Raw genomic sequence first — 9,538 nt, forward strand, 5'->3', positions numbered from 1 at the left:
GGTAACATGCCAATTAATTTGTTGATTTGCCCATTTAATTGGCTGATCAGTTATTCGGAGAATTTTTCTGATTTTTTGGAGAAATTTGCCAAATTTTGTGGCAGTGGGTACAAGATTTTAAACCTTGGATGTGATGACCCATTTGTATGGTGCAATGCCATGCTTGTGCAAAGTCTGATGCTTCTTATTGTTTCATGTCATTTTCATCAACTCTCTTTAGTGAGATCTATGTAAATGTTTTATCTGTTTTTGCACTTCTATGAATTAATTATTGTTAATTTAGCTAAGAATCATTTACCTGCATCATTGGACTAGCTTCAACCACATTTCATTCAAATGGAATTCTGTGATCCGATTAAGCATTTTCTTGTCAATGGTTTTATACCCGGTTCTATTTCTCTTCTCAATCATTTCGATCCGGACTAATGGGTTTATTCTCTACGTCCTCCTATTGCCATGTTTTAAAGTTTCGTACCGCTTTAGAATGTTTCATCCGAGGCATTCCAATTTCAGCCGAGACTGGAACAAAACATTCATGGTCATTGAGATTCCTTCTCAAACCTAAGATCCAGTATCTTACTCTCACTTCACCCTTCATAAAATCCCCTCAAAATGTGCCCTTTGAGGTCTATCAATGAATAGAGAATTGGGAACAGTTCCATAAAGGAATTCTCCCACAACCAAGGGTCCTAGAACCACACCAACTGAATGGTGTGGATTGATAACTTGGCAGTCCATGAGTTCAGAGTGAGGTTGTAAGCTTTTATTATTATTATTTTTTGAATATTTTCTCAAAATATGAAATGTAAAAATTTCCTTTATTTTGTTGGTTTTCAGATGGCTTCTTGGTTATCCAGTAGTGTACTTGTTTGGTAAGGAGCATATTACGGATGCCATTTACAATCTGTCCACCAAATCGCTTCACCTCTTCAAGATTTCAATATGCAGGTTTGTTAGTTCCTTATTATTACTTTAAAAGTGGCTCATAGTGTTCATCAAGTCTGGAACTAAGAGCATTTCAATGACTAATTCTTGCAGAAATGGTATATCTAGTAATGGAACTCAACAAGAAGAACTAATGAGGTGATGTTCCTTTTTATGCTGATGGATTGGTGCTCTTTCCTTTTATGTTTTGAAGTGATATCATGTTGAATTAAAATTAATAACTGGGGAGAAATATCTGCATTTGAACAAAACCGTTATCTCTTGCCTGAGACATACCGAGATGGTATGAATACGCAATTGGAATGTATGCATATATGCACAGATATATGTGTATGTCATTTGTATTATATAGTATATACAGCCTCAAGTACATATAAAGACACATGATGACACTTGTTAGGTCTGCTATATCTTTCCATTCTTCTTTTTTGAGTTTGATGGATCCGTTTTGAGGATTTTGTAGAATTTATGGAGATGCTTAACCTTTTGCGGGGTTTTCCCCTCGTTATTAAATTTCCATTACTGATTAATTTTTTATAGAATAGAATTGTTAATGCTTTAAAATTTTCATAGATGTATAATCTAATTAGCCTACATTCCCTATTATGCTTGAACAGCTTCTCAGTGCCTTACGATCTGAGCATGGGAGGAAAGAATGAGGCATGGGCAGAAGCATTTCTAACTCGCATGCTCACAAAGTTGGAAAAATGCAAACACGCATGGAGGGATTTGCATATGGAGGTTAGTGAATGCTACCCTCAAGCAATCGCATTGTAGTCGTCGGAATTTTTGTTTCTTTCTAGGAAGATTGTTAACCAATCACCTGAATCTCATTGCCAAGAATTTGTGAAAAAAAGGGCATAATTATTTTGAAAAGCAATCAATAAAATTAATCAAATTTGACATTTTCATCCTTGAGAACTGCCTACTGGTTATGATGTTATTTATTTGATCTCATGAGCTCACATTTTAAGGAACTTTGCTGTGGGATAACCCTGAAGAGAGAATATCAAGAGCTACATATATTTGATAAATGCATGGCCGGAATTGCATATTCTGCCCAAACCACAGAAAAGAATAGGTGCCCGTGAAAATTTGATCGATATAAGACTTAAATATCCCATTATAAGTGTGAGATGTCCAAAAATTCCCAATGTTAGATGGTTACAATCAGGGTCTGGTTGATTGAAGTTTAACATAGATGGTTCATGCATTGGAAACCCACATTTGGGTGGTGAGAGAGGTCTAGCTACTGCTTTCTTGAAATTCTTCGATGCATCGACGAATAATGGCATCAAACTTGCAACTCAGATTCTTCATTGATTTTCATTGCTCCTAATATATTTTCATATTCATCGTAAATAGAATATCGGATGAGGGAGATATAGAAGGTTTTAAGAAACTTCAATTGTGGACTCCCTAATATAATATCTTCCTTCAATTGTTAAAAGAAGATTTATTGGAGTTTATGAACCTCCCTAATTTCAGATTATCAAAACTGCAATTACCCAAGTACACGCCCTGAATTCTTGTAATTTTCTTATATTAATACAATGTTCACTTCTTTGGCAAAAGAAAACAGTCTATTAGACTTGATGGGAATTCAAGTAGAGTCTAGTTCTTACGCTCTAAAACTATGACTTAGCAATGAAACAACAAAAAAAAAAAAAAAAATTCTGAGATCTTACAAAATATCAGCTCAATCAACTGAACTACTCAAGCAAACTGACTCTACATCTGTGAACCCCTCAAAATCTTCAACGATCTCGCTTCTCACACCCAAAGCAACAGTGCTCACTTCTTCCCTTGTAATGGTAACACTCGAATCAGAGGAACCAACTTCTTCTGATAAAACTTCTTTTCGAACTACTGTCTTCTTCTTATGTCCATTCCGTGGCCTTTTCCTCAAAAAGTCTGATACATCTCTATTCTCTCTCGCTCTAGTTTGCCGATCCTTAACTCCTTTCGTAGCCTGATTTCTCTGATTATGTACACCGACGCCCATTGCCCTTGTTGGGAAGAGAAAACGTGGAAAACAGCATCCAAGAATGATCAAGAGTGTTAAGTAAACGTACAATGAAGTCCACACGTAAAATGTCCATTTCCAAGAGTAAACTATTTCTTTTGTCCAAGGGAGCTTAGAAATTACAAGGATCTCGGCTGAGTATAGCTGTGGTAGAGCTGAAGTTCCAGCCCTCGGTTGTAATTTTGCTTGAATTGCATCAGTCGCTTCATACCCCTCTCTGTGCTTCAAAATATTAACAGTTATCTTTTGGGTTTCACCTGAAATTCCTAGTAGGAGAGGTATCCCCTTAACAAATGTATGCATTAAGTGGACTGGGAGGCTTTCAAAGCGTAACATGCACGGCTGGCTCGACTTTGCTATAACGTTTCCTTTGGTCGATATAACCTCGGCCGAAACCTGATAAATGCATAACTAAATTGGTGAATACTGAATTTTAATCGATCAAAGAATGCAACAAAGGCACACATTAAGCCAAACATGCTTGTTTTATTTTTATTTTTTTTATCATAATTATAGTTAGCAATCAATTCTTAGAATTGGAGACAAATTATGAGGGAAATTCGATGGGGCTTCGAGAAAAATTCAATCCATAAAAAATGAGGATACCACTACAAAACTTTTGATCATGCATTTACTTGCATAAATTAAGATAAATGTCCAGATAACAGGGGGGAAAATTAGGCTTAAATATTTTCTCCTCAATTTCCTTCAGTTTCTTTATACTTGGGGAGACACGTGAGGTGACCCACTAAATACTTGTTAGTATCAATCTTATATACAAGGACAATAGTAGCTCTGAACGTCGTTTGAACCTCTCAATCAAACAAACAGCTGAGATGGAAGGATATTCCAAGGGATTCCAAAAAATAATGTATCCCGGTGAAATCTCTACTGATCCCTAGGAAACATGTATGATCCTTATGAACCCTGGCACAAAGGCAACAAAGCAATTAGGCAAGCGAAAGGAAGACTTAGAGGGAACCAAAGTATGCTGTATTCTTGTTACTTTTTACAGTATTACACTTTGAATCAGTAGCAGAGAATAAAGAATACCAAGAGTTAGGAGTAAATGCAATAGTTATTATTAAGTAAGAATAAGACGAATAAGTAATAGCAGAAGGAGAAGAAAGAATATAGCTAGCAGAAGAAGCAGAAGAAGGAAGAGTGGGACTAAGCACAAGCAAGGGAAGAAGCGAGGGATGAGCTTCCCCTACTATTCAGTAGTTTGTTGAGGAGCTTTCTCCATTTTTCCGCCCATTTAGTGCCTGTGGTGAAGCGCAACCCACTTCTTTGAAGAGAGTGTTCTCTGTCGCCCCTATTTTAGTAGACTGGTAAGCGTAAGCTATGTTATGTAAGTGAAGTGATTCTTTGTTCTTCCTCTGCATGACTACACCTTATTCGACTTTACCCATTTTGACAAATAAAAGTGAGAATATTTGAAATATCAAATTATTAAGCTATGATCGATATGCCTCCTCCAAACTCTGATACTTGAAAGGAAAAATGCATAGGCGACTCACCCTCAACCTATGGCAGGGTCATATGCTTTGTTTTTCCCTCTAAATCATCAAAGATCTGAAACAAGGACTATAACTTTAAAGGTGGATCACATAACATACTCATGATCATGTCCAATTTATGCAGGCTCACATGTCACTTGACAAATGGTGTGTTTATACAAACGACATACATGCACACACGCATGTACACATCAAATCACTTTGTTCAAGACTCTTATCAGGTGTCAATGCATCCTAAAGATATATCTAATGATCAATACACACCCACGTCTTAGGTAACTTCAAGTTTAGGCTTGAGCATCTAAGTCAATAATACGTTACTTGTTTACATTTGACTAAAACTTATCTTTCATTGGTCATTGTTTCTGACAAATGGAACATTGGTTATGCTGAACTTTTCATAAGAAAAATGTTAATATTATCCCATTAGCTGATAACCAACAAAAATTGAAACGACTATGCTACATCCATGTCTACATATTTGACCTGAGCTAATAGAAACTGAAACCATCTTACATAATAGGTCCTATGCTCTGGTTACATCGATAATTTGATATCTGAGCTGGAACTGACCCATTTATGTCCCTACTTCTAGTACTACCGTGTATAACCACCATTTGGTATGGAGTTAAATGCCAATCGTGGACCAAACCATTTAAAATATTAGAACCCTTAGAATGGGCCAAACCTTAAGTCTAGCAACAAGACCATTTTAGGTTCTTTTGGGAGTTTAAGTTGTGTAGGAAAGCGTCTCATCATATTCTCCTACAATTTTCAGCACCTTGAAGGCTAATTAGAGGTTTTATCAGAGTGTTTTTAGTCAATGTTGAATCGTGAACCATTTATTGTAGTTTAATTTAAGAATTAAATAATTTATTACGGTATAGCTAGTGACAAGCCGAGCAATTGATAACTCCTTAGGAAGGGTGGGCCAAGTGTTTGAAACACACGAAGCAATGAATTCCTTGGGGACACCTCCAGGGTCTGGTTGACCCTCGACTCAACCAGTTGGATGTAGGACTTTTCCGAGGGATTGGTGCATGTGATAGTGGGATTAGTCTCACCTGAAGAGTGGGGATACCCAAGATAAGGAAAGAAAAAAAAAAAAAAAAAAAAAGGCTCTAGAGTTGAACCATTTATTATGGCCTTGAGTTTCTAGTTGTTGAGTTGTTCATTCCCTAATTACCCCATGTATTTTTTAAAATTACCTAAAGTGTCCCTGAGTATATTTGGGTGTCCTTGTCATGTAAGGCTTTCTTTATATACATTGAATGCAATGAAAGAATGAAGGGGAGCTTTTGAATAATTTATTCTTTAAAGCAATTCTATTGGTGGATTCTAGAGTTGAGAGATTTATCCTTGGGAATGTAGTGTTTGATCCTTTCCACAGTTGCGAGCAAGTCCAGCTGCCTAATCAATCAACTCTTAGTTTATACACCAGTCAATTGTTCATCATTTAACACAGTGTTTGTCAATCGAGCATCTAGAGGAAGGAAATTTGCCCAAGGTATTATGTGCAACCTTAGTTATTTTTCCTAGGGTAAATATTTCTTTTTTCGGTGAAAGGGTGTAATTTGTAACTCCAAGGTTTCTCTTCATAGTGGAATCGGTGTGATCCATGGACATACCTCAATTTTGAGGGAATCACGTAAAATCCTTGTGTTTCTGTGTGTGACAGCATCTTGTTTCTTTCTTTTTCGTTCTCCATTGTTTCTATTTTTCTTAACAGGTTGTTCCCTTTGTCTTGCATCAATTACCAAGTTAACTTTTGTCCACAATGTCACCGATGGGAAAGGAATTACTTGTAGTACCTTGACTTGAGGTCTTGATATGAATGATAAGATGTGTAGCATGAACCCGTTTGCAGAAGTCAATTGGAATATCATTGACAATTACGTCGAATGATCCAAAGCGAAAATCATTTTACAGATATAGAAAGTGATAAAAATTATGCAAACCATGGTGATTGATCCCCACTAATGGAGAATCCCAATAATAAATAGACTTGCTAAAAGATAAAAAGTAAATCTGCTGATATAAGGTATGAACATATAATAATCTAGATCTTACATGAACAACTTAATATAGAGATACTTAATTTGTTGGGGAGTGGGCATAGTTGGGCGGTTGATGATGAAGACTACTCAAGAGAAAGTTCAACCCAACAATAAGTTCAAGCATGGCTGTGAATTAAATGGGTGAGACTAGTTTTTGTAATATTGGATGTGTTGTGTGAATGAATGTCTTGTATTATGTTGTGTTACATAGAGTTGCGGGGGTGCAGGGGGAAGTGCCCTTGTCGGGGGTCCCAAATTTTTGAGGGATACAAAAAGGGTAATCATATAATATTTTCTTAAGGGTTTTTTATTTTGGGGAGATTTACATGTTTTGACATCTCTTGTTTTATAAAATTAGAGATCTCTAAGACTGTAAAACTCAACAAAAAATAGTGATTGTTCTTGATCTGATCCTTGGACATAGGCATATTGTCGAATTACGTAAATCTTTGTATTTTGTGTGATTGTGTTATCTTTATTATTTCGTATTTTCACAGGATGCTTACGTTCTGCTTGTCAATTAAGAATGTTAAGACAAGACATTCGTCTATGGTTTTGTGCCTTTGCCATGTCAGTCGCATATAGACTGCATATGTTTTGGCACATACATTTATCATGACTCTATTTTATAATCTTCATCCTAATATCATAGAAAATCAATTAATAGATATTGAATGACATCAAGGAAAAAAATCATGTAAAATGCTGTGTATAAACCTAATTAGTGAAGCCCCAAGAATAAATAAACTTGTTAAAGATAAATAATAGAAGAACTAACATAAGGGATTCATCCAAATTTTGCTAAAAATAGATTGCTAGATTACTTTCTAACTTGAGCATTAGAGTATTTTTGATAAGTATATAATCATAAATAATTCTAAATGTGCATAATGCTTTGTTGACAAGAGCTTTGATTTATAGATTTTGAAAACTAACCAACATCATCTATTTCAAAATTATATGGTGCTATAGAACAAGAAAACAAGTATGATGCATGATTAACTTGAAGAATTATGGGCACACAATTAGCCAAGGGTACCCATTTAACCAGAACCGGCCCGGTTTTGGATCCCATTCTATTGGGACCGATCACAATTGGATCTCATGGAACCAAACCGAACCGATTGTGAACGCAAACCAGTAAAATCCAATAGAAACCAACAACCGGAATCATTTAAGGAGTTTCAATTCCGGTTTCATTAATTTGAGAATTGGAACCGAAGCTGGCGTCCGGTGAGGGTGGATATCGAACCCAAATCATGAATGGTCCGGGTCGGGTCGGATATATTTTCTTAGATAAATCCAGAATAAATAGTTCAAAGAGACGACATTGTATTTGTACCTGAAAGATACCAATCTGTTGGTTATAATCAGACTCTGGCATCACCAGCACAAGAGAAACATATATAGTATGACCCATTGGAACCATTCTCTTCTTCTTCTTCATCATCATCCCTTCTAACCCACTACCCATTGAGAAAACTGCAGTCGGATGAACATTGGTGTAATCGAAATGCAATGGTTCTTCAACAAAAATGGGTTCTTCCACCCATAACCGAACCAACCCAACTCCGAATATTACAGAAACAACCATTAAACCAACAAGAACACAAAACATATTAACCGCACCAATAAACCCGAACCCGAGTTTTCGAAATAAGAGACCACCAACACCTTCTGCGACATGGCTTGAAGCCATGTCTGTGTGCTCATCAATACGGTTGAGGGATACGGGTGAAGAGAGGGAGAAGAAGCAGTTTATGAACCATGCGACTGGTTTTAGTATGAGGAGGTCGTCGTCCTCAACATGAGGAGGAGGAGGAGGAGGGGTGGTTGCTAACGTGCGCCGGCGTGGTCTGCTAAAATGGGCTTCCATGGTTTTTCTTTGTTTGTGCTGGTTTTGGGGCATTTAGGAGACGAAGTGAAGATGTCAGTGGGCATGCATGAGAAGTGGCGACAAGGCTGTGTGAATAGCTGACACGTGATGTTTAAACTCTGACATTGTAAAATTAGGCAAGTGATTCGAAAACTCGGCTGAGTCAAGTCTCTCACTTGGCCGAGGCAACTCGAAAAAAGATACTGGGTCGGATTGAAACTTGGACGGTTTTGATGCAAAAGCAAAAAATAAATATATATTATTATTAAAATTTTGAAAAAAAAACTTTTTTTTTGAAGTTGGGAAAATATTTACTGTTTTATTTTAGAGACTGAAAATGGTAAATTTTCAAAAATTGGCAATTTTGGAATTAAAATATATAGATAGGAGTGATGACGATGCCATCAAGGGGGAGAATGGGGGTACAAATTAAATATAGAAACCTGACACCTTGAGCATAGTGTCCTCATAGGATGATCTATAAATAGAAGGGGCCAAGCCCCATATGCCATGGAACCTAACATGTCATAGGAGCCTAGCGATGCCGTCATTAGCAAACCCCTTCACATCTAATGAGATAGGTCGTATGAAGTAAATGTTGAAGTGTGACTCTACTTCGGACTTGAAAGAGACAAGTCACAACTGCTACACTCATATAATCTTACCTCATATCTAGAAGGGACATGCCATAAACGATTTGACAGAAAAAAAAAGTCGACAAGGAATAACCACTGGATATCTCTCCTACCCTTCTCTCAATATAAAAAGGATGCAAATCCATTATGGGAGGGGTTGGACCCAGGGGCTATGATTTCTCCCTTTTACTCCATAACTCTTTCCCTTCCTCTTCTACTCGAACTCTTTGTATCTACCTCACTTTGGGTGCAACAAGGTCTACACATTTGCAGTAGGCTTAGTGGGGCCTTGAAGTCTTTGTAATATCTCTGATTTAATTAATATAAAAGACCTTATGCACTTTGAATTACATTTGGCAATTCCACTGGGGAAAAACTAGACATAATGCGACAAAATGAGGACTAGAAGCCAATCAAGACCATCACGTGAAGGAAAAGTTAATGAAGAAACTATTCAAAAAGAAGTACGTGACCAAACA

At 36.8% G+C, this 9,538-nt stretch overlaps 2 protein-coding genes across 2 annotated transcripts in view; one reads left to right on the forward strand and one right to left on the reverse strand.

The window, feature by feature from the left end:
* The window catches only part of LOC147396619 (uncharacterized), a 5,966-nt gene extending 4,116 nt beyond the window's left edge, over positions 1–1,850 (forward strand). Inside the window, exons 5-7 of the mRNA XM_086451587.1 lie at positions 838–948; positions 1,039–1,083; positions 1,563–1,850. Coding sequence (XP_086307713.1) covers positions 838–948; positions 1,039–1,083; positions 1,563–1,722 — 316 coding nt within the window. The 3' untranslated portion in view covers positions 1,723–1,850. The remainder of the gene's footprint in view (positions 1–837; positions 949–1,038; positions 1,084–1,562) is intronic.
* A 608-nt stretch (positions 1,851–2,458) lies between these two features.
* LOC147396620 (Putative adipose-regulatory protein (Seipin)) lies at positions 2,459–8,466 on the reverse strand. The gene is made up of 2 exons (XM_086451586.1): positions 7,891–8,466; positions 2,459–3,367 (listed from the first exon to the last, which is right to left on the reverse strand). Exons 1-2 carry the CDS (start codon positions 8,455–8,457, stop codon positions 2,645–2,647), a joined length of 1,290 nt encoding a protein of 429 aa, XP_086307712.1. The 5' UTR covers positions 8,458–8,466; the 3' UTR covers positions 2,459–2,644.
* Between the last annotated feature and the right edge of the window lie 1,072 nt (positions 8,467–9,538).

Source organism: Akebia trifoliata, chromosome 8, assembly GCF_017979445.1.
Source record: "Akebia trifoliata isolate Shusen 1 chromosome 8, ASM1797944v1, whole genome shotgun sequence".
Classification (NCBI taxonomy): Eukaryota; Viridiplantae; Streptophyta; class Magnoliopsida; order Ranunculales; family Lardizabalaceae; genus Akebia; species Akebia trifoliata.